At 38.1% G+C, this 25680-nt stretch overlaps 1 protein-coding gene across 4 annotated transcripts; it reads left to right on the top strand.

Annotated features, from left to right (window-relative positions):
- Positions 1-200: 200 nt before the first annotated feature.
- Positions 201-14864, top strand: LOC113017332 (nectin-4-like). 4 transcript variants are annotated; one of them, XM_026160492.1, is made up of 9 exons: positions 201-526; positions 943-1058; positions 4031-4090; positions 5496-5537; positions 5656-5837; positions 5955-6257; positions 7587-7680; positions 12518-12672; positions 13036-14864. In XM_026160492.1, exons 2-9 carry the CDS (start codon positions 1051-1053, stop codon positions 13146-13148), a joined length of 957 nt encoding a protein of 318 aa, XP_026016277.1. In that variant the 5' UTR covers positions 201-526; positions 943-1050; the 3' UTR covers positions 13149-14864. The 4 variants fall into 4 exon arrangements, with proteins under 4 accessions (XP_026016277.1, XP_026016276.1, XP_026016275.1 ...); XM_026160491.1 differs by having other exon boundaries at positions 201-1058; XM_026160489.1 differs by lacking the exons at positions 201-526; positions 943-1058; positions 4031-4090 and adding an exon at positions 4097-4218 and having other exon boundaries at positions 5496-5837; positions 13036-13132; positions 13992-14864.
- The last annotated feature ends 10816 nt before the right edge of the window (positions 14865-25680 follow it).

Here is a 25680-nt window from a genome sequence, read left to right as displayed (position 1 = left end):
TTAGATTTATTTGACTGATTTGTATTACATTATACTGCTGATTTACTGTGAATGAGTTACACTGTTTTATGGTCCTTCATATTGCTGATTTATTCTGATCTATAAAGAGAATACTGTTTGCAGAGAATCATGGCCTTCTTTTTCTGATTGTAGAAAGAACAGAGCGCACTGTACGGGAGCTTCTCCCCCACATTAGTGTAAGGACAAGAAAGACATTGTGGACAAAACAAGACACCCCCCATAATCTTTAGTGACAATATTGTAGTGAGTTAAATGGTCTGATTGTTCAAATATGTATTTTCTTTGATTGTGGTAAAATAATGTGTGCCCCAGTCTCCAAAAATGACATAGTGCAGGAAGCGTAGTTATTCCTCCGTTACACCACAAGAGGGAGTATCCCCTAAAATGAGCAGCTCTAGCGGGAGTAAAGAAGCCAGCCACTACCCATAAGGCAGTGCGCCTATAAGCGTTATGTGAGACTGCAAAAGTGTGTAACGCTGTGCTATGTCCATGTATATATTTGCAGGTAAGCAGATACAAGATGGTAAATAACTTAAAATGTGTCTACAGATGAGTCCACGGGGTTGCAGAGAATGTGGGAAAGTTGGCCGTTAATCCCCACTATGTGTCATTAGTGTATAAGTTATTGGTAGCGATGTGAATTAGCTTTGATGCTAACGATTAGCAGCTAGATCTGATTCATTAGTCTGTGTGGAAACCTTGTGGCACTTTTGTGGATTTATACCTGTACTGGGCTGTAATCACAGCAGATGTAGACTGGTGGATCACACTACCTTGTGTTTATGTTTATTTCATTGTTCCACTGTAAGAAATATTAGTGATTTGAGTTTAAACACTACCCATAAGGCAGTGCGCCTATAAGCGTGATGTGAGACTGCAAAAGTGTGTAACGCTGTGCTATGTCCATGTATATATTTGCAGATGCAGTAAAGGCGAACTCACAAAGCCACACTGGTTTCAATTCATTTTAATTCAAGTGTGCAACATTAGCCAGGAGCAGAAAAACAGGGAGCCAAGGTTCTATGTTTTATGACAAGGTGGGGGCCACCAGAGGCTATATGAGTTTGAGTAACGGTCCGACATTTTGTCTGTGCACATCTCCCATCCGGATGATTGTATTGCTCATTGTGTTTATATGGAATAATAAGAGTGTATTGATTAAAGTGATTGTTAATTGAGCATTTATAATATCAATGTTGTTCTTCCTTCAGCCCAAAGATCAAAGAATTGGGGTAATTTAACAGTACAAGTAGGAAATAATATAACCATCTCTTTCAATAATTTTCCATTATGTTTTGCATTAAGTATTAAAGTCAATAAAACAATAAAATATATTGTTAGCCATGTGAGAGAAGCAGATATTACAAAGAGGAATAGACTGAATCAAAGCTTTGAGGATGGAATCTCATCTGTTGATCAATACTGCCCTCTAGTGGACATGAGCGCAAAGAGCACAACAATCCTTTATTAAACCTCTGGGGTCCGTATGTGGTTAAAACGGTATATTAAGCTGTTTCTGATAACTTTTGATTTTACCTATATATTTCACCTTTAAAAACTGTTTACCTTGAGTTGGTATCATTTTTACAGCTTCATGTGTCTGCTTGCACATTTAAAAAACAAAAAAAACAAAAAAAACAAAAACACACATTATAAAAAAAACCCCCACATTATATTAATACACTAGAACTAAAATCACAACCCCCCCCCCACAAAAAGTAGAAAAAAAGTCGTTTTTTTTTTTCTGTGAAAACCACAAACATGTTCAACAACTCATTTTCATAGTCTGAAACATAAGTTGTAAATTAGAAAAAAATATGTCCATATTTTTCAAGCAACAAAGTTATATACAGCTATCTACAGAAAAATGCTGGCAATGCCTCGGGTGTTTGTTTGTTTGTTTTTTGTTTTTATGTCTCTTAAATCATTTAAAATGTTTCTGTCCACCTTTTTGGACAGTGTCTGTGCTGCTGACAGTTGGAACAGGAAGGCACAAACAAGACACAAAAGATAACTGTTTGCGTTTCCTAGACTGCCCTGTGCACATTGAGGAGAATGGCAACCTCAACAGTGAAGTTTACTGGAAGCCCACACACACGGGCCAGTACCTCCTCTTTGACTCCTGTCACCCTCTGGAACACAAACTTGGAATAATTAGGACCTTACACATGTTCCCTCTAAGCCTAAAGGGGAAAAAGAAGGAACACACACATGTAAAGGAAGCACTTAAAACATGCGGTTATCCTTATTGGGCATTTATAAAGTCAACAAAGAGGCACAGAACAGAAGATCAGACACCAGCGAGGGAGGATAAGAAAGACAGAAGCAACAACATTGTCATCCCCTATGTAGCCGGTGTATCAGAAAAACTCAGGGGAGTTTTCTCCAAGCACGGCATCCCGGTGCATTTCAGACCCAGCAACACACTCAAACAAAAACTGGTTCACCCGAAAGACAAAACTCCAAAACCCAAACTAAACAATGTGGTGTATGCTGTACAGTGCAGCGAGGAATGCCCTGACCTCTACATTGGAGAGACCAAACAGCCACTTCACAAGCGCATGGCACAACACAGAAGAGCCACCTCCACAGGACAAGACTCAGCAGTCCATCTGCATCTAAAGGACAAAGGACACTCTTTAGAGGGTGCCAATGTTCACATTTTGGGCAGAGAAGACAGATGGTTTGAAAGAGGAGTGAAAGAAGCCATCTATGTCCACTGTGAGCAAATATCTTTGAACAGAGGCGGTGGCTTACGACACCGACTGTCTGCCATAATCCAGTTTTGAGATCCCTTCCCAGCAGCCTTAGCACCCACTCACACCCTGAGCCATCTGACCTCAGGAAATCACATGATAGGGTGGGGCTAGGTTTCACAATGAGCTCACCCGAAACTCTGGATTGTGACTCACACCCGCTTTCACACCTAGTGAATAGGTAGAGGATCATCAGGGGGTCATTTGTCTCTCTTTGGGGGGAAACTCCCACTTGGGTTAAATCTGGAACTCTCCACAATTTGACCCTTAGAAATGAAGAAGCTTCTCGGATGAGAGGTGAAACGTCTTCAAGCAATTTAAAGAAGTCCAGATGCTTTTCTTTCCAAGCTCCTTAGATTTGGAACAACACAACATACAACTTAGTTCACAGATTTGCGTTGTCCAGGGTTTATTTCTGCGATTTCACACAACCCAGGATTCAAATCATGAATTTACAACATTATGAATGAAATGTGCTCTATTTTATTTCCTTAGGGATTAATAAAGTATTCTGATTGTTTCAGGATGACCTGCCATTATCCAATGACACATCTGCTTACCTGTATCTTTTGCTCGTTTCTCCTCCTCTTCTTTTCTATTTTTTCTAAACTGAGCACCTGATGGCTTTGAACTTTTCTTGTCTATCTTCCATTGGTTTTAATTTTGCACTCCAGTATGAAGACAAATCCCCCAACCCAAGGATCACCACAACATAACCTAACAGACCTACACCTTAGTTCACAGATTCACTTTGTCTAAGGTTTATTTCTGGGATTTCACACAACCCAGGATTCAAATCATGAATACATGATGGTCTTGGATTTACCTCATTATGAATGAAATGTGCTCTATTTGGAAGCAGCCCCCCTTCCCCTTTCGACGGGTTGTGTGTGAGACTTTAAATCAGCAAACTGTAAATTATAAAATTTAAATTGTTATTGATCCCTTTACCCCGAGTCCTAAAGTGAATATTTATTTTCTTACTCTTCTTGTATTTATTGTTTGTTTACTTGCACTGCTGTAACCGGAGCCTTGTCGTCTCTATATACTGGACTGTATGTAGCGGAGATGACAATAAAGTTTACTTTGACTGCAGCAGCGAGCAGGCGCACCGAGGGCTCTCGCGCTCACTTTTCGCGTATAGAATTTCGAAAAAACATCGGTGCAAATTATAAGTCTGTATCATGATGTCTGGTGTTTTCGTGTTTGTTGTTTTGTTTTTATTTTGTTTTATTTTGCGAGTTGGTTATTAGATGCTGCTCCAGCCAGCCAGAGAATGCCCCGCCCTTCCCTTCCTGTGTCTCAAGCAGCAGGTGGGTGAAGCAGAGCGAGTGGATTTTTCATTGGCAATTACAGCGAGAAGTCATGCAACGCTATTTTCCCCTGATAACTTGTCGTTTGTTGCTAATATCTGCGCTTCTATTTGCCAGAGAAGCTGACGGTACGTGGTTTGTTTTCCATACTTCGATAGGCTGCGGCTGAAGGGAGATAATCTGGCAGATGTTACAACTGAAGGCTGTAAAAATCTAACAGCGAAAAATGTGGGACTAGATAACGTGAGTGAAGGGAAAACAGACTAGAAATGAAAAACCAGGTATGACAAAGTTAAATTTAAACCGAAACAGCAGTAACGCTTTTTATAAAGTAAAAAGTGAAAAGTTCAAAAACTTTTATATTTTGTTCACATTTTTTCGGCGAATGCTGATTATATAAGACAAGTTTGTCTTCAGCTGAATAAATTCAATTGAAGCCAGACTTTACAGATAGGTAGGAACCTGGAAGGTTTTAGATTAATAAGGCAAAACAAGTCAGTAGTAGTTGGTAGCACATGGATTCTTGCGTATGCTTTAGATTTTCAGAGTGTATTTTGGAGCAATTACCCAACGATTACCCAACAGGTTATTTTTACTTTTATTTGTCTGAGTTTTGTAATTGTGCAGTTGTGTTTATGTCGGTCACATTTTGTGTGGTAAATGGTATTTTGAGTTTTAATTGTCTTTACTGTACTGTGGTTTGTTGTATTGTAATTATATTGTGCTTTGTGGCCTACAGTTACTAAAACTGTTTTGCTAGTGTTTTTTCTTTTGTTCCTTTTGTTTGCTAGTACAAAAGAGCTGTTGGAGGCAGGCAACTTTGCAAGACTGAATAAAGTGACTGTTTTGAGTTGTCACCATGGTGCTTGATTTGGAATAATGTATGAAATACCCTGACACCCATTAAGTCCGCACTAGTGACAAATATCTCATCCTGATGCTAAAGGAAGTGGCCGTACCAACGTTTCTAGTTCTTCTATATTGAACTTGGAAAAATGTGTTTTTATTGTATGAAGCCTGGACGCATTGTAGCTGAGTGTCCCATTTTAGGTAAAAACCAGGAAGCCACACCCATGGCTCCAAATGGTTCTGTACAGGCCAAATAACCAAATCAGACACTATGCTCTGAGAGTTTTTGCTTGGGTTTTGAACAATTTATCCTAGATGGACTTGGAGCTGTAATTTTAAATCTGTGTAAATCAGACGTGCACTGTGGTCACGCCAGCATCGAATCCATCCAAGTTATATGGTTTATTAAAATAATCAAATTACAGCATTTACATTTATGTTAGACTACTTCTAATTAACTGCTTTAGCTGTAACTTTAAATCTGTGTAAAGCATCTCCTCTCTTGTCTCTTATCTTTAAGCTGAGGTTTGATCTTAGTGTTTCATGCTCTTTACAGCTCTAAAGGTGACTGGTGGAAGTGTGACAGCGGTTCAAGGAGGTACGGCCATCTTACCGTGTCATGTCACTGACACCAATGATGACCTGACACAGATTACCTGGCAAAGGAAGACTAGAAAAAACCCTCATAATGACAATTTTATTACTATCCAACCCAGAAATGGACTCCAGTTTGTCAATGGACGTGATGATCGATTTAAATATGTCGGGAATTTTAACAACAAAAATGGAACTCTCCAGTTATCCAATGTTGCCCTGAAGGATGAAGGCAGCTACACGTGCATCTTCACCCTGTTTCCAAGTGGAAATCAGAAGATTGAGATTCCTCTAAACCTGCTCGGTATACAAATGAAATGTGTTTTAAGATATTCTAGGTGTTTGTATAACCGATGTAGATAGAGTTACTTTTACTGTCATGCTTACATGTCAACTTATTTGTGTGCTGTACCTCTCCTAGTGCCTCCTTTCACAAGTGTGATGGACAATCTTCCCACTTTGGGCACAGAAGAGGTTTTATTTGCTACCTGCACGGCTGCTGGATCGAAGCCTCCTGCAGAGGTGAGGTGGCTCACTGGTGCTTTGGGAGACAAAGTGAGGACGACAACAAACTCCACCCAGTATGACAACGGTACGACTACCACAGTCAGCTCATTGTTTGGTGTTCCTACGAGAGAGATTAATGGTTACCAGGTCCAGTGTGTTATCAGTGGTGACTCCCTGTCTGCAGAAGAAACCCTGGCCTTCACCATACAGGTCTACTGTGAGTATCAGCTGTTCATGGAGTTTATTATTTTTCCTCTTCTTTTTTTTTTTTTAATCACTGTTCATTTAAGAATTTTAACAGTTTAATGAAATCATTAATAAAGTACACCAACACACCCAGGATCAATCTCAGCCTGTTTTATACAAAAACAGACATAAACGTTCTCATATTTCTGTCTTTGTTCAGGAGAAGGTTTTAGCGGGGGGGGGTTGCATTTGCAGTTGCAACCTTATCCCTGCTGGCATGACTTTGCCTCTGCGTTAAGTCTCTTAATGTTAGGTTGTCACAGCAGACGGAGAGATTTCCTCAAAAACCAGAAAGACTAAGTGGCGACATTTAGACTCGTATAAAGGGTGTTGTTACACCACTATTGCAAAAGATGAAATCATGTAACCAAAAAAATACAATGAAGTCAAACCACAGTAGTTATTCCAGTGAGATGAAACTATTGGCGTTGAGTCCAGACACAAGTCTGTTTCCTCAGTGACTGGTACTACAATACTGGAATATTTGTGTGCAATGTGGTTCTATACATGCATTCTTATTAGATACATTATTAATATAATGTATGTCACTTTTTGTCAGTTGTTCCGTAATTTTAGTTGCTCTCTCTGCAGACCTTCACCTCTCAGTACCAATAAACTACTATTTCAGATATTCAGCCTGTCCTGCAGAGTTTGTGGCCTGAGGTTATGTCCTACTGGTTCCTGCATGACAAAACACCATGTCACTAAGTAAAAGCTGTCTTCTCAAGCTAGATGATGAGTTCAATTAGCATCATTCTCTTTCCAGTGAGAAAATCTGTGCAGTTCCCCTAGGTTCAAGGTTCTTTATTTGTCACATGCATAGTTATACAAGTATAAAACAGTGAAATGTAACCTGACACGCTCCTCGACTTGTGCAAAAATTGCAGGGGGGTAGAGGAAGAACATTATATATATAATATAAACATGGGTATTATCAAACAAGCAATTTATATGTCAAACTATAAGTAAAATTAACTGAGGCTGTTTTGAAGTATTGTGTGCTCTTTTTTTTTTTTGTGATGTTATATAACTGTGGTGTTCTGTTTCTGGTGGAATTCCCCAAAAGATCAAGAAACCTAATATGTTGTTTTTAGTATAAAGTGACTGTACGTGAGCCGGTGACACCTTTGACTGTGTTTGAAAGGATTAATCTTTGAAACTGAATGAAAATCAAGATTTGTGGTTTTGCCTGACGTGACAGGGTTCAAACATTTATGAAACATTATTTTGACATGATTAGTATTTCCTTAGTTTGGGGTTTACAGTTTTTTTTGTTTTTTTTTTTCTTTGATTTTTGCAGTTTCTCCTACAGAAGTGAAAATTTCAGCAATTTCAGAGGATTCGTTTGAGTGTGTGACAGAAGCTAACCCAAATGCAAAATTCACCTGGATCAGGTAAAGCAGTTTTAGTAATGGTTTCGGTTGAAATATTCATTTAAATGCTGAGAGAGAAAGAGACTTATATTTAGAGGCACATGTACACATGTGGGTAAAAACTCTTTTTGTAGTGCTGGCAGTGAATTTTGCAAAATAAACTGCAGACTATGATATCAGATGAAAGCTCAGTGTGAGTACTTTAAGCACATAATCTGCGATCTGATCAAAAGGTCAGCCAGTTAAACTTAATTGCTCAGTGATTTAATACCCTAAAAAAATCCTCCACCTCACTTTCTCTCAGAAGCATAATGTTCCTCATGTTCAGTTTGTTAAGAAAATAACATCCATAACATGGATTTAGAAAATGTATGCCCACGCATATGACAGAGAAAGGAGCCATTTTTCTATTAATGCAATCCTTTTAGAAAGTAAAGAACTGGTGCTGTTTTAAAAAGTTTATGAGGTCATTCTTTTCTTATTTTATTTATTGAATTTTATTGTTTTATTTATATTTTGATATTGCTAGGGATGATGCAATGATCGGGGACCATTCTTAATTTCGTTGTTCTCATGACAATGACAATAAAGTTTCTGATTCTTAATGATAAGGTACCATGGAAAGTTGTGTTATTGTTAGCTGACCTGGCCAGAGGACCGGTGAGCTCATGTCTTTGTCCTTATGAACAGTGTTGCCAACTTAGCGACTGATGGGCAAAATTACGTGCCAAATCATGCTACCTTTGTGAATGTGACCTACAAGCATACTTAAAGGGTAAAATTAAGTGCAAACCATCCTGGCTTTATGAATATGAGCTACAAGCATACTCTGATGGGCAAAGTTAAGTGGCAAACTGTCATACCTACTTATATTTGTGCTGGAATTACTCTGTCACAGGAGAAATGTGCATAAACTACTTACAGTAGGACGTTTTGCCAAAATAGAATGGTTTGTCAGAACACCGGTACCAAGCCTGGATAAAGGAGGAGGGTTGGAATTATGACATTAAAAAAACCAATAATTGCTTAGATAATTTAATTTATAGTTCTAAATATATTCTAAATGCATTTAGGTAGTTTTTTTACTCACTTTATTTCTGTCCCACGATCAATGTTCCCTCTAATTTTTCATGTGTCTGAGCAAAAAATAAAGAAAATTTGAAAAAAAGGAAAAAAAAGAACAGACAGTTACCTGAACCTGCAGCTATTTTGCATGCATACTTCTATCCCATTGGTGTTATCCCAGAAACTGAAGAGCAACTGGAGGGGAACCCAAGGAGATGATTTATTGATAGCGACATCACCTTTTGACATTAACGTCATTCATACCAGTATTTTAGGTACTGTTTTTTTTGGCAAGCTCTTGCAGATGCTATCAAGATTCGGCTATTGAGATTTTATTTTTCTGATCTTTTAGCCAATAGCCAGAGAAAAGATAAGACTTTCAGTTATACGTGTAACTGATCCACCTTTATTTGTATGAACAGGGATTACATTTGAGAGACCATCAAGTGTGTTGCTTTTCCATAAATTGCCTATGTGGCCTCACTTTCCTCTTTAATTGATATCGTTGTATAAACTATATAAACCCAGTTCATTTGTGTATAGTACATATATAATGTGGTTGATAATGTAACTTTTAGATGGTTTAACTCTGAACTACTTTGAAGTTATAGGGAGGTCACTTCAGGTTAATACTGTAACACTGGTGTCTTCAGTAATGCCATTGTCTTGACCGCTAGAGCACATACATGATGACTCTAATTGGATGTTGGATTTTCCATGTGTGAATGGGAATACAGAGATGCTGCCCATGTGTCCAAAGAAAATTAGATGGACTTAAATATTGCTATTTAATACATATACCAACAGTGAGTCAGTATTGTTGTGGAATTTTGCAAAATGGAATAAAGTGGAATAAAGTCTGCAACACGGAAAGAGCTATTTATTTCTGGGCAGGAGAGCCAACACACACATCAAACATCACAGTTCACAGTCATGCCTGCTCTGCCCTTCGGATGCTTCTCTTTTACCCCTCCACACACAACTCTCTGTATCTTTAGGTCCCACGGCCTGTGGATGAAGACCTAAAAGCTACTCCCACTATCTTTTCCCAGGAAGCCCCTGGCGCTGGCTCTGAGATTCATCCTTCTGAGCAAAACAGTTAGCAGATAACATAATGAAACATCATTGCACTTAGCTAAGCAGTTTTCCTTACGACGTCATACTGACACACACACACACACACACACACACACACACACACACACACACACACACACACTTCACCTAAGCATACAAAGGTTATACCAAACCCTACAGTGAGATTTTAAACACATAAAGTCTAAATGTGAGGATAAACTAGAATTTTGCATAAGAGCTCTATTTAATTGTTGTTACAATGTCCAGACAATTACATTAAGGCAGGGATAGTTCAGTAGGTGGAGTGGTGGCCCCATGATTGGAATGTCGGGGGTTCGACTCCACTGAACGGTTACCCTGAGGTACCCCTGAGCAAGGTACCGTCCCTACACACTGCTCCCCGGGCGCTGCATTGGTGGCTGCCCACTGCTTCACTGGGTGAATGGGTTAAATGCAGAGGAGCAATTTCCCTATGGGGACTAACACACACACACATTAGCCTTTTACTGTTTTTAGATATTGCTTCCAAATAGTTAAAAGGTTTTTGTGTTTAGTTAGATCTTTATAAGTCCAAGTTTTTGGATTCAAAACCAGGGCTATATTGGTGTTGGGCAACAAAGGTAACAAGACTGCGGCCGTGTTACCTTGCTAAAAGTTTTCAACAACTAGAGTGTAAAATTCATAAAGTCGCCTAATTTAAAAAAAAAAAGAAAAAAAATCTTATTCAACAGATGATTATCTCATGTTAGGGTTGGGTGTAGAATTCTTTGTTGAAGTAATAGCAGCCAAGCAACCCAAGACCATTTAATTTGTTCATGATATGAGGATTCATGAGGTAGTTTACACATGGTTCCTGGATTGGTGTTGGTAAAAAAAAACTAAATGGTAAGTTGTGGAGAGAAGCTAACTGGTGGAAGAGTATTAGCTCCAGTGACAAAGGCAAGAATTGTTCCCAGCTTCTGTGTTCCCACTTAAAGTAATGGAAAAGCAAAACAGTCAAAAATTGCATTAAAAACAAAACATAAACACAGCAACACAAAATGCTTAAAGCATTACATTTACCTGCTGCATCTGTTAGGTAGACTCTTCAAAAGTAATGAAAACTGCTTCAGCATGCCCTTTATTGCTACTAGATGTAGAAAGGCAGATGGTAAAGAGGCTCTCAAGAAGATCAGCTGTGAGCATTGATGATTCATTTGTCTTCTTGGCTTTTCAGCCAATCACAGCAGTACAGACACCCTGCCTTGCATTTTTACTATACTTTTATACTGTTAAGGTTCAAAATATTGGGGATGGAGACAAGAGAAAAAACCACAATAACAACACTGGTCCGGCCGGGTTGAGTCAAACGATGATTTTAATGAACACACGCGTGGGAGATGGACACTGATGCAGACAGCCTCAAAATCTCAAAATGGTGGAGCATTGCTCAAACTCTTATAGCCTCTGGTGCCTCCACCTTATCATAAAAAGCCTAAACATTCACATGCTCTCTCTCACACAGCGCCTGAGCTACGACCTTGGCTCCCTGTTTATCTGCTCCTGCTGAAATGGGGCAGAAAACTCCAGCACACTCTGTTCTCTTCTACTCAGACAAATTAGACAATAACCTTCTGCGAACAGTATTTCTTATAACTCAGCAATATAATGCATCATAAAACAATATCATTCATTCACAACAAGTCAGCAATTTAATGTAATGCAAATCAGTTTAACTAATGTAATAGTTATCAGCTTCTTCTAATTCAGGAGAATAATGCAAACTAAAACTACATAATAATTCACAATCTTTAATTCGGGGTATAACATGGCATAAAATAATATTAGAATCTAACAATACACATACCCATAGGTGATGTGTCGGTCGATATATGGATGATGCTTTCCAAAAAATAGCAACTAAACAAATAATTTTATCAGGTGCTTCTGAACTATAGAAATGCCTGGTCTTCAGGGAAAGCTGTTTTCGTGATGTATGATGTTCATACTTAAAGTTGGGACATTTTTAAATGTAATTGTAGGTAAGAAATTCACTATGTTCATAAAACAAAAGTGGAATTACAAATAACATGATTTTTTTTCACATACTTATAAACTCTTTTCATATTAAACCGCACCAGTGTCACTCAGCGATCTTTGGCTTCTCTCTCTGTAGTTCACTGATGCTCCAATAAATGTGAGAAATCCCTGGCCAATGCAGTGCTTTAAATATTTTCAAGTTATATTTTTTTAATCTTAAGTGGCTATATTTTTTTTCAATACTTGAGAGAGCAAGCTCATTCTGCTAGTGTTAATCAGGCGAGATAAATGAGAATCAGATGTGGTGAAACTGAATCTTTTATTATCTAATATCTGAAATTGATGTTGTTTAGCTGCATTACATTGAATGCTTCAATCAATGCTCCCAAATCATTGAATCATCAATCATTGAAGACAAATGTGTAGACTGATGTAGTTTGAACAGATTTAGCAGGGCTCTGCTGATATGCACAAAATACAGTGGCATGAAACCTTACTCACACAAGATTTTCTTCAAAAAAGCAGAAATTAACATGAAAAGTGCCATTTACTCTTATTTTTTTTATACAAAATCTTAGTGTGAGCAAGTAAAGATCTATAACAAAGAGCTTATAACTGAAATGTATTCGACTTTTGGTACAACAGTTTTCTGCTCTCTCTGTACATTTCATGTTGAGTCTCATTCGTGTTTTTCTAGATCTGGCCAGTCTTTGCTGGAGTCTGCTGTCAAAGTAGACGGTGCAAACCTACAACTGCTCAGCCTGACGTCTGATCTAAATGGACTCTATCAGTGTGAAGCATCTAACGCATATGGAAGTAAACACGGTCAGCTCTATGTGCATGTGACATCAGGTGAAGTCTTAGCTTTTACAGTTTGTTCAAATCTATCTTTTGTTTCTGTTTTTTAGATCTGAGCTTTTGTGGATGTTGTGTCATGTTGCATGTTGATGAATGGTTGTCGGATGCTTCACCCAGTGCAACACATGTTATTAATACATGTTATTCTGCCTCACTGACAGAATCTCAGAGCGTGTCCTAGCTTGTGAAAGCTTTTTTCAGGGTCATATCAAGTTCATCTAATTTATTTTTGTACGTTAAAACTTGAAAATACAAGGAAGTTTTGAATGTGAAATATAAAACTAAATGTTAAGGAAGTGAGAAAGAACAATATTTAATTTCTTTCCCATGATATTGTTTCTTCTTGTGCCCCTGCAGGAACAAGCCGTGTTGCCTGGGCATTATTTCTTGTTTTGCTTTCCCTGAATGTTGGGGCTGCAGCATGGTACTTTTATAAATCTGGACGTTTTAAAAGGTACTTTGAACAATAACATAGCTAATATGTGGTATAATATGTAGTCATTCTGATATAACAGTATATGGACATAATGGACAACTGGGTCTAGTAATCTTTGGTAAGTAGAAAAGGGTAAAAAATCAAATGCAGGTACAGTCCAGACTCAGGTTTAATTCAAGGGGCTGGAAAACAATATAAATGTCTTTCTTTCTTTTTTTCTTTTATTTTTTTGCACAATTCAAAATCAAACATCCGTTTTGAGGGTCTCAAATTGGATAATTTCCTCAGAAGCTTTTACAGAAGTGTCCCACATAGCAAACTTGGTATGGCCCAGATCTGGCCCACACAATGTGCTTACACATGGCCCACATACCACAATAGGCTGTAACTAAGCTGCTATTGAAAGACACATTGCAAACTAGCTGTTTGCAGCATTATCAAGGGCTGAGTACTTCTTAAAGCAACATATTTCATAATTCGTTCTATTAAAAAAGTATGTTGCAATACCACAGGTAGTTTATTAGTTGATGATCTATATAAATGACATTATTATTGGGAGTTGAGTCTCTCTTGCCTTGGTTGTGATTAGTTTTACTTGAATTTAATGTAAAACTCTATTATCTGAGGTATATTTATAGTTTTAGTTATGCAAAAGGCATTTTATTAAATATGCTTTTCTTGAGGAAACAATTTAAAGCAGCTGAGAAGTTAAAATAATAATTTTTCCATTACTATTGTCTAGGATATTAAACGTTTATAATTATAATAGTTTTATAATATTAAACATTCATTAGCAGATAAACTGAAAGTCTCTTCATGTTCAGTTGAAATTAAATGCAATTTTAAATTAGTGTTCTGCCCCGGCTTCCTCTAACAGCTGTGGGAGCAAATAAGGGACAACATCTGGACCGATGCCTCCACCAACGTGTCATTCCACAGTCAACTGGTAAACATACAGATGAATAGATGGAGGTATTTGGTAACATTTCCTACCCGCGAATCCCTTTTATTTTGTGATTCAGGTTTATAAATGTTTTTGTCTTACTTTAAAATTGCAGTAATTGCATAAATACACGCAAAACATTGGTAACTGACTCCCACTCTCCTTGCATGTCACTCCCACTGCCACAGCATTTTGGATGTGGCTTTTACTGCCTGTTCCTGTTGTCATGAACAACTTAAGCAGTATTTGGGATCCATACTGTTTCCACCAACAGTTTGAAGTGCTTTCATCTGCAGTTGGCTGTTGATAGCAGTTATATTAATGTGGTTACAGCTGTTTTTGTTTTTCCCCATCTACTTATTATTACTACCCTTCATGAAGGGTAGCAATGTTAATTGTATATTTTTAGGTTTAAAATGTACAGTACCAGCACAAGTTTAGACACACAGCCTGTTCATCAGCAGTACACCACGAAAGCCCACGCAGACATTGGGTTCAAAACAGCTCGCAGACAGTACAAACACTCACACCAGACAACACCTTGAATGCAGTAATCTGTCTGTCTGGTGTATAATTACTACCGAGCAACCAAAGCTGAGGGTGCAAACACTTGCTCTGTAATTTCAACCAGTATCATTAGTATATAATTTTATAACTATGCAGCCCTGCCTTTGTCCTTTTTATTTAAAAAAAAAAAAAGGAATCTCAATCACTCATCAGGGACTTTTTTATACAGATAAAAGATCCTCCATTTTGCCAGATTTATTATTTTAGGGTTTTGTTTTTTTTTAATTAAATGGTAAATGGCTTGTATTTGTATAGCGCTTTACTTAATGCCTAAGGACCCCAAAGTGCTTTACACTACATTCAGTCATTCACACATTCACACACTGGTGATGGCAAGCTACATTGTAGCCACAGCTGCTCTGGGGCACACTGAATTAAAATCAAAGGTCTTATCCTGCTTAAATTTTTTCATTTAACCATCTATAAGAAACATTAAGTCTGAACATTTTCCGGGAGAGTTTAGCTAGAAAGGAAAGGTTTTGTTTCCCTTATTTCATGTTGTTTTCACAGACCTGTTGATTTCCTAGTGGAACTTTTGCACATCTGTTTTAGGTACGAACTTTTACTGCAGTGAATGATAGAGATACCAAATTTTTTTTCTGAGGAGCATGACTTTTGACCAGTATCTGACCAATCAAGTCATTGTTGCTAAATCAGTGTTTAGATTTTGTAAGTAAATAAGTATTTAGAAGTAAGTATTTTTTGTACCTCCATATTTTTACTAAAACATATTTAGCTATCTTAATCCTTCTTAGCATTCGATGCACTTGTATATGTATTTTAACTGTACACCTTGAGCTATTTTTCTCTTGTTACTGAAGTGTAGACAGCATTGTTTTTATTTTTACACTAATGGTTATTTGTTACATTTGACCTTTCCACAACCTTAGCCATCACAGCTATATGAAAAGCCTTAACCTATCCTGAAGCCTGATTTAGCATGCAACAAAACAGCCAAGGCACATTTGGCTCTTTAAAACCTGTCAAAAAAGTGAAACCCAGTAAAAATCTCTTCCCTTTGGCATCATATCTTTACACATTAAAATTATGAGGTATTACTTACTGGTGGCTTCACAAAGACACTGTTATAAAAGCATGGATTACCTGGGGACAAACTGAGGTGAAATTAAAATAAACTGATATATTTTTTTTGATTCTTTGTTTGTTACTTGTTACTTTTGTGAATGTCAATAAACAGCCAACAGTCTGGTTATGTGTTAATGTTGCCCTTTAACTACAGGACTTGCACCTTACTGATTGTTAATGACTTCCTGGGATCAACTTTGTAAGACGGGGCATAGCAGAAAATTTCTGAGAACCACTTTGGTATATGGTAGTGATAGTATAACATACTCTGGTGTCTCAAATGTGGCAGCTTTGCGTAAAAGATTAAATAACTAAAACATGGTCTTTGGTCTGCATTGTAAATTGATTTGTTTTTTTATTTGTCTTAAAAGTTAAATAAACCTGCATACATATACGTTTTTAAAATGTTTTTCTCATTCTTTTTTTCTTCTTTTTTTGCAACGATAAGGTGATTTCCAAAGATCTGTTAGTTGAAAACTTGTCATATTTCATCATGGTGTGTAGTACAATTACGTCCATAAATATCTGGACAGAGGCACAGGTTTGTTTGTTTTTTAATTTGGTTCTGTACATTAACACATAATGAATGTTAAATAACACACCTCAGATGCATTGAAATTGCAGACTTTCAGTTTTAATTCAGTGGGTTGAACAGAAAGATTGCATAAAATGTGAGGAACTAAAGCATTTTATTCCTTCATTTCAGGGGCTAAAAAGTAATTGGACAAATTAAATAACTGAAAATGAAATGTTCATTACTAATACTTGGTTGAAAACCCTTTGCTGGCAATGACAGCTTGAAGCCTTTAACTCATGGACATCACAACCTGAGTTTCCAATTTTTTTAATGCCCTGCCAGGCCTTTACTGCAGCGGCTTTCAGGTGCTGTTTGTTTGTGGGCCTTTCTGTCCAAAGTTTTTCTTCAACAAGGGAAGTGAATGCTCAATTCGGTTTAAGCACTTCTGTGCTTTATTAAACTCCTGCTTGGCTGTTGCTTTGGCTGTATGGCTCTTTACCCTTCAGAATTAATTTGGTTGCTTGTCCTGTGTCACATGGTCAATAAACACTAGTGTCCTAGTGCCACTGGCAGCCTTACACTCCCAAGATGTGGTATGCTTTGGATCATGAGAATGTTCCATATCTTCTCCATACTTTTTCTTGCTGACACTGTGGTAGAGGTTGATCTTGGCTTTATCTGTCCAAAGAATGATTTTCAAGAAGTGGGCTGGCTTTTTTTTTTTTTTTTGTCCAATCTAACCTTTCTGTTCTTGAGCCTTATGAATGACTTGGATCTTGCAGTGAACCTTCTGTTTTTACTTTCATGCAGTCTTCTCTTTATGCTGGACTATCAATACGCCTACCTTGTAGAGATTGTTCATTTGGTTTCTTTTTTCTCTGTTTTCGCTGCTTAAGGATGGCTTGTTTTCACCTGCATGAACATATGGCCTGTATTTATATAGCGCTCTACTAGTCCCTAAGGACCCCAAAGCGCTTCACACACTGGTGATGGCAAGCTACATTGTAACCACAACCACCCTGGGGCGCACTGACAGAACATAATGCTTGATGATGACATAATGACGAAGTTGCCCGCAACTGCCCATGAAATAGCCTTTGAATCAAGTGTCCAATTACCTTTGGAAAAAAATTGTGTTTGTGTCCAAATATATATATGGACCTAACTGTATCTCAGAAATTCTTGATCATCTTTAGAGGAATGGGTGATTTGAAGCGTTTCAGTCAGGTTTCAGAACTCATTACAGTAAAGAAACAGCTTTAATGAAGGTTACAGAGGATCTTACAGCCTCTGATAGTGGACTCATCTCTGTGCTTGTCCTGCTAGATCTCAGTTCATTGTTCGATACTGTTGACCACAATATTTTATTACAGCGATTAGAGCAGAGCTTACCAAAGTGTGGAGCCCACCCCTTAGGGGGCGCAGAGCCATTCCATGGGGGGCGCAGAATGAAAAGAAGAAAAAAGAAAGAATGCTGGATGCTGCTTTCAAACGATGGCCTGTCAAAGGGTTAATTGCTATAAAGGATCTTTATATTGACAATCATTTTGCCTCTTTTGCTCAGCTTCAGACAAAGTACAATCTCCCTACATGTCATTTTTTTTCGGTACTTACAAATTAGGAATTAATGTCAAGCAAGCATTCTCAAATTTAGATACCATCCCCATACAGCATGTCTTTTACAATATAATGAACGAACTTCCCACCTCAAAACACTTAATTTCTCGGCTTGTTAACCTTTTTTCTTCGGCAGCCCCCTCTTGCCATATTAAAGAGGCTTGGACACGGGACACTGGTTTGGTTATCACTGACTATTTATGGGCTGAAGTGTTAAGCCGGATAAAACTATGCTCTGTTAACTTCAGTTAATTCAATTTAAGGTTGTCCATAGACTGCACCATTCCAAAACCAAATTGAACAAGATTTTTCCTAATGTTTCCCCCAAATGTGATAAATGTAAACTTGTGGACGGTACTCTTGGCCATCTTTTTTGGTCCTGTTCTACGCTTACAGCCTTTTGGACTAGTATTTTTAGTTTCTATAGCACTGTTTATGATAGGCAACTGTATCCTGACTGTCTTATGGTGATCCTGGGCTGCTCCAGCGACTCCTTGGCACGTCCCTTTGCTGTTCAACAGGCCTTCATGTTTGGTATGGTTATTGCCAAACGTCTGATTCTGGGGGAGTGGAAATCTGCCTCCCCTCCCTGCTTCAAGAGGTGGCTCGAGGAGATGGTCTCCTGTTTATACCTGGAAGAAATTCGGTTCTCTACGTCTGATTCCATGGAGAAGTTCAGGAAGATATGGGGGCCCTTTATAGACCACATTAAGAAGGACAGTCCACGCCCTGGGTCCTGACCACGTTGTTTTAACTGCTTTCATTCTGAGCTGTTGCCCATAACTGTTATTGCATAATTGTTATCAGCTCTTCCTAGCGATCTTTGGATTTGATCTTGTGGATTGGACTCACTAGATTGTGAGTTGTTTGACATGTATACCAGTTGCTTTTTTTTTCTTCTCTGCTGTTTTTAATAAGTGCTGGCTGTGTACCCTGTTGTGGGGTTTGTTGCTCTGTTTTTTGTTTGTTTGTTTGTTTGTTTGTTCCTGTGTTTTGTTTTTTGTTTTTTTGTTGTTGTTATTGTCTTTATTGTCTGTGTTCCTCTGTCTCCCTGTTTGTGAATGTGTAAAAATTTTGAAACTTGCATAAATAAATACATTTAAAAAAAAAAAAAGAAAAAAAAAAGAATGAATGCTTGGACACTGCTTTAGACAGGTTTTTGACGGGGCGCCCACACAAACGCAAAGCAGGAAATGAAGCATAAGCATTTCCAAACCAACCTCCTTCCAACCCAAAGACTAGAAAATATGATGAAGCATGTCCTCCCTTTGGCTTCACCTGCACAAGTGCCAAGGTAGGTCTCCCCTGCATAATTGCTTTTCCCTTCGTCGGGAGCACGCACTGGGCTCTCCAAATCACGGACAAACAGTATCCCTCATTCTTGATTTTAAGTTCACAAACACTTAATGACTAACTACTCCTGACATTTTGGAGATGTTAGCTCTTTATACAGTAAAGTTACAGTGGGATACAAATAATATCAGGCTGATCCTGCTGTAATTTGTTCCCCCTGTCACGGACAAACAGTATCCCACACTTGTTTATGTTTTTGAAACCATTTTGTACAGTGAGGCATTTTTTTCATTTTATAGCAACTTTGAATATTATTACACATAAAAAAAAACAACTACAAGTAAAATAATTACACCATGTCGCCTCTGCCTTTCTAAATGGAGGAACAGGAGTTGTGTGTGTATATCTAAGCATGTAAAACCTGAAGATAGTAAGATCTTAAAATGTTAATGTAACATTTTTCTTGTGAAACAGAGGGGTCCTAGCGAAAAAAAGTTTGGGCACCGCTGGATTAGAGCATGCTATCTAATGTACTTCAATTGGTTCATGCAAATGTCACACAGTGAAAATTTGGATTTGTCTTATAGTCAATTTTAGTGTGTTTATTTGCATGATTTTCATTTTGATTTTGATATTTGTATTGCATGTTTTCAGTGCTTTGCAGGAATTCTTTTTAATTCACTGTGGACTGGTTGGGCAATGGACGAATTGGTAATTAGTAGCCACCTGTTGAGGTGTGGGTGCGCCCTTAGGTGGCTTATCAGCTGCTGAATGGATCTGTTAAAAAACTGGCTGAGCAGGCAAAAAGGAAGAGAGGCTCAGACTCCAGGAAGAAGGAGCATGTAGAAGCCAGGCTCGAGGGGAAAGGACCTGGCTTGTGCGAAGATAGACTGACGATAGATAGACGGTGCGACACAGTGCCCAATTACTAGGTTATTAGCAAGAATATAGAACTTGACTGCATGCTGATATGGCAACCCTTAACCCTACTCAAATAAATTTAAGTGAATGTAAGTGTTTGGAAAAATCATTCCACCGTGTACTCATGAGCTGCTGTAACATGAATCAAATGGCTGAACTGCCACCTGAGCATGCAGTCTAGTTCTATTGAGTCTTGCTAATGACCTACTAATTATATTCAGATGTGTTGCAATAGGGACACGTTGAAAAGTTGCAGGACACTGGCTTTTGAGGACTCGAGTTTGAGACCCCTGACCTAAATGTTGAGTCCTCTTTACACACTTAGGTAATTATGCTTACATTATATATGCTTTCCTTAGGCAGTTTCATTTGAAGGCATATGACACATAATCACTTCTATGCAGATGATACCCCACTTTATCTGTCCATGAAACCAGATAACACACACAACACACCAGTTATACTGCAAGAATGTCTTAAAGAAACATGCAGTATTTTTTCCACTTGGGCAATATCTCTAAAACTGATGCTAAAAAATTTGTTCATGCATTTATTACTTCTAGATTGTAATCGTCTAGATTGTCTTAAAAACTTCCTGAAAAGCCTTCAGTTGATCCAAAATGCTGCAGCAAGAGTACTGACAGGAACTACAAACAGGCAGCATATTTCTCCAATATTGGCTTCTCTTTATTGGCTTCCCATCAAATCCAGAACTAAATTTAAGATTCTGCTCCTCACATATGGTAGCCTCACAAAAAAAGTTTGGGAACTGCTGAGGTAGAGGATCATCAGGGGGTCCTTTTGTCTCTCTTTGGGGGGTTACTCCCACTGGGTTTAAATCTGGGACTCTCCGCCATTTGACCTTAGAACTGAAGAAGCTTCTCGGATGAGAAGTGAAACGTCTTCAAGCAACTTAAAGAAGTCCAGACGCTTTTCTTTCCAAGCTCCTTAAAAACTCAGACAATAATGACCTTCCATGTTTATTTATTTATTTGTGGTAAAATTGAAAAACAACGTAAATAAGTTCTTTAAAACCTAATGCATCTAGACTGGTGTGCGGCAATAAGATAATATGTACAAACGTTTCATTGTTAATGTCATTTTTGGTTGTTTAGTATTTCAAGTTGTGTTGTTCCTTACAAATGTATCAGATCTGCATGATCAGTCAGTCATTTTTCTGTTTCACTCCAACTCCCAAAAAAAGAACAAATAAACAAAACACTTGTTTACATCTTTATTTCATCAGTATCATGGATGGGAAGGAGGATAGTCATTATGATGATTGTGGGGTTCCACGATATTCTTCACCAGGCATCAGTTTTTCTGTATCTGCAAGTAATGTCTGAATGCAAGGTGGCTTTTTTTGGCAATTTGCTGTCAAGCTCAACCCCTTTGTGCTAATTAGCTCCATGGTACAAAAATCCACGATGGAATTATTATTATTATTATTTTTTTTTTTTAAAAGACCTTTCAAACCGACTGGGGACAATTAAAATCTACTCGGCCTAGAGTGCATCTAAGTTATATACTGTTCTAAAATGTATGTTTCACTGATCTCCTGCCTTTTGCCCCCGTATCAGGGGGCGTTAGGGCTTAAGAGGTTACAATTCAACCCTTGTCTTTTGGGGATATACATATGAAAACTATACAGAAATATGAACTATGCAAGTTATAAACAGTTGTAAACAGTTGTAGAATTATAATTATTGTATTTTCCAGAATGATTGTCTATCCCTCCAAATGGTGATAGTTTATTATCTTTATTGTAAATATAGTGTTAAATCTATAGCTTGATTATTTCTATGTGGTTAAGTGTATTTTTTTTTTAGTAGCATAGGCTTTTCCGTGTCTAAGTTGGATACTTACCAACAATAATCGATGTTTATTATTGTTGGCCGTCATGTATACAGACATTAATGGCCACTACGAGGCAGCCTACAGTGTTTCAACAAAAAAACAAACAAACAAACAAACAAAAATAATACAGTTCACGTCTAAACTGGAAGCGCGCGCAAACCCACTATTTGAACCCTGGAACACCATACCATCGGCTTACATAACCACTCACATAATCGGCGATCACAGAGAGTCTACGCAACCAGCTTTAATAACGGTAAGTTAAAAAAAATATGTTGGCCAGTGGCCACTCTCTGTACCGCTCGAATATACCTCTCACCCAGGGGCGGCTCTAGAGAAATTTTCTTAGGGTGGCAAAGAAATCAAATGGGGTGGCAAAATCAAGCTGTTTTTTAACACTATGCAATATATTCAGTTTCAGCATTTATATTTAATGTTAACTGTAACTACGCTCAAAGTGGTAATGCTATCTTACTTTAATAAACAACACTGTCATATGCAAAACTAGAGTGGCACTTGAGGTGGCAAAGGATTATTTTAGGGTGGCAATTTTATTTGCCACCCCATGCCACCCATCTAGAGCCGCCCCTGCTCTCACCCCTTTCTGTTATCTGTCACCTAAAAGACGCGCCGCCGCGGTGACCCAGCGTGACAAGTGTAGAAACTAATGGTGGTGGTGCATGTATGTGCTCAGGTCAGCTGTCTACAGCCCGGGACAGTGTAACTCCATCACAGAAGCATTTTGTGCATGTTCAGGTGCATTAAAAAAAAAACACAGAAACAGGGACAACCTGTTCTCAGTCACCTCCCTCTCCTCTTTTGGTATTCTCCCAGAGCAGTTTGTCAATGAAGATTAAAAACGGGGAAAAAATACAAAAGAAACAAAGAGCTATTGTTAAAACAGTGTTGAGGAAACTGTGAAACAGGTCAGTTAACCAAACTAACAATTCTTCTTTGTTCTTCTTTATTTATTCTTTTATGTACGTATATGTATGTATATGTGTATATGTGTGTGTGTGTGTGTGTGTGTGTGTGTGTGTGTGTGTGTGTGTGTGTGTGTGTGTGTACAGGGAGTGCAGAATTATTAGGCAAATGAGTATTTTGTCCACATCATCCTCTTCATGCATGTTGTCTTACTCCAAGCTGTATAGGCTCGAAAGCCTCCTACCAATTAAGCATATTAGGTGATGTGCATCTCTGTAATGAGAAGGGGTGTGGTTTAATGACATCAACACCCTATATCAGGTGTGCATAATTATTAGGCAACTTCCTTTCCTTTGGCAAAATGGGTCAAAAGAAGGACTTGACAGGCTCAGAAAAGTCAAAAATAGTGAGATATCTTGCAGAGGGATGCAGCAGTCTCAAAATTGCAAAGCTTCTGAAGCGTGATCATCGAACAATCAAGCGTTTCATTCAAAATAGTCAACAGGGTCGCAAGAAGCGTGTGGAAAAACCAAGGCGCAAAATAACTGCCCATGAACTGAGAAAAGTCAAGCGTGCAGCTGCCAAGATGCCACCAGTTTGGTCATATTTCAGAGCTGCAACATCACTGGAGTGCCCAAAAGCACAAGGTGTGCAATACTCAGAGACATGGCCAAGGTAAGAAAGGCTGAAAGACGACCACCACTGAACAAGACACACAAGCTGAAACGTCAAGACTGGGCCAAGAAATATCTCAAGACTGGTTTTTCTAAGGTTTTATGGACTGATGAAATGAGAGTGAGTCTTGATGGGCCAGATGGATGGGCCCGTGGCTGGATTGGTAAAGGGCAGAGAGCTCCAGTCCGACTCAGACGCCAGCAAGGTGGAGGTGGAGTACTGGTTTGGGCTGGTATCATCAAAGATGAGCTTGTGGGGCCTTTTCGGGTTGAGGATGGAGTCAAGCTCAACTCCCAGTCCTACTGCCAGTTTCTGGAAGACACCTTCTTCAAGCAGTGGTACAGGAAGAAGTCTGCATCCTTCAAGAAAAACATGATTTTCATGCAGGACAATGCTCCATCACACGCGTCCAAGTACTCCACAGCGTGGCTGGCAAGAAAGGGTATAAAAGAAGAAAAACTAATGACATGGCCTCCTTGTTCACCTGATCTGAACCCCATTGAGAACCTGTGGTCCATCATCAAATGTGAGATTTACAAGGAGGGAAAACAGTACACCTCTCTGAACAGTGTCTGGGAGGCTGTGGTTGCTGCTGCATGCAATGTTGATGGTGAACAGATCAAAACACTGACAGAATCCATGGATGGCAGGCTTTTGAGTGTCCTTGCAAAGAAAGGTGGCTATATTGGTCGCTGATTGGTTTTTGTTTTGTTTTTGAATGTCAGAAATGTATATTTGTGAATGTGGAGATGTTATATTGGTTTCACTGGTAAAAATCAATAATTGAAATGGGTATATATTTGTTTTTTGTTAAGTTGCCTAATAATTATGCACAGTAATAGTCACCTGCACACACAGATATCCCCCTAAAATAGCTAAAACTAAAAACTACTTCCAAAGACATTTAGCTTTGATACACAGCAAAATCTCCAGTGTTAAATTAACACTAGAGAGTGTCTATATGGGTCCACACCTCTGAGTGTTAAATACAACACTGAGTGTTAAATTAACACTTTTGACAGTGTTATATGTTTAAAAGTAACCTAGTCAGTTTTGAAGATTAACAAAGACTAACACTGACCAGTGCTGATTTTCTAACACTGGAATATTTCTAACATTTTGAGTTATTTTCCAGTGTTAGAAAATCAACTGACTAGGTTACTTTTAAACATATAACACTGTCAAAAGTGTTAATTTAACACTCAAAGGTGTGGACCCATATAGACACTCTCCAGTGTTAATTTAACACTGGAGATTTTGCTGTGTATTAATGAGTTTTTTGGGTTCATTGAGAACATGGTTGTTGCTCAATAATAAAATTATTCCTCAAAAATACAACTTGCCTAATAATTCTGCACTCCCTATATGTATGATTCACAAACAGTTGTCTTTTGTTTAGGATGATCTAAAAACAACCAGTCACTGATAGGCATTTCTTATCAGTGACCTTCTATTTCAATTTATTTAGGTTTGACCATCTACTTTTTATCCTATAAATTTTAATGACTGTGCAAAGATGCAATATCTTTGGTAAAAGCCTGTGAAATCCACTTGTGGTTTATTTCACTAGGTGGGGGTAAAGCTTCCCTAAAACCTAAAAAATAAATATGGCTATTTGAAGCTTTGCAAGCTCTTTGTGGGTTTTTTTTTTTCTTTTTCTGTTATTTGAAAGGTGTCATTCCAAAGTAACTGACTTTTTAAAAAATTCTTTTTAAAGGGCTAAGCTGTTTCTTGTGATCATGTTACAGTGTAACAATGTTCACAGAAACAAAATAACAAAATAGTACAATTTCAAATTCGTTTGTAATGGTAATAAATTACTAGTGAACTCTACTTGAAAGCCTGGCCACAGTAACAGGCAGAAACCTGTTCACTAACAAAGACATACTGTCTGAGTTTTTTTTTTCTCTTCCAGAGGAATGTTGGCAGTTTCCGTCTCACCCAGACGCCTGCTACTATTAAAGCAGGAGATACTGAGTTGCAATGGTGTATACTACATAAATGGTGTATACGTAAACGTAAAAGTTCTTTTTGTGTTATATTGTAATTATCGCTCCTCACTCCTCCTCCAGCAATGAGCTAATGGCAAGAAAAAAGATCGGATGGATGGATGGAGCTTTTCTTTGTGTGTTCTTGGTCAGTAATTTCATACTAAGTAAATTTTCT

Source organism: Astatotilapia calliptera, unplaced genomic scaffold (genome assembly GCF_900246225.1).
Source record: "Astatotilapia calliptera unplaced genomic scaffold, fAstCal1.2 U_scaffold_104, whole genome shotgun sequence".
Taxonomy (NCBI): domain Eukaryota; kingdom Metazoa; phylum Chordata; class Actinopteri; order Cichliformes; family Cichlidae; genus Astatotilapia; species Astatotilapia calliptera.
Note: the sequence above shows the minus strand (reverse complement) of the source record. Positions and strands in the feature narration are given on the sequence as shown.

Excerpts from the sequence above, each read along its gene's own strand:
- LOC113017332 (XM_026160489.1), top strand. The coding sequence starts at position 4,143 with ATGCAACGCTATTTTCCCCTGATAACTTGTCGTTTGTTGCTAATATCT. Across the intron at positions 6,258-7,586 it reads CTTCACCATACAGGTCTACT|TTTCTCCTACAGAAGTGAAA; the intron begins GTGAGTATCAGC and ends TGATTTTTGCAG. Across the intron at positions 12,673-13,035 it reads CTATGTGCATGTGACATCAG|GAACAAGCCGTGTTGCCTGG; the intron begins GTGAAGTCTTAG and ends GTGCCCCTGCAG.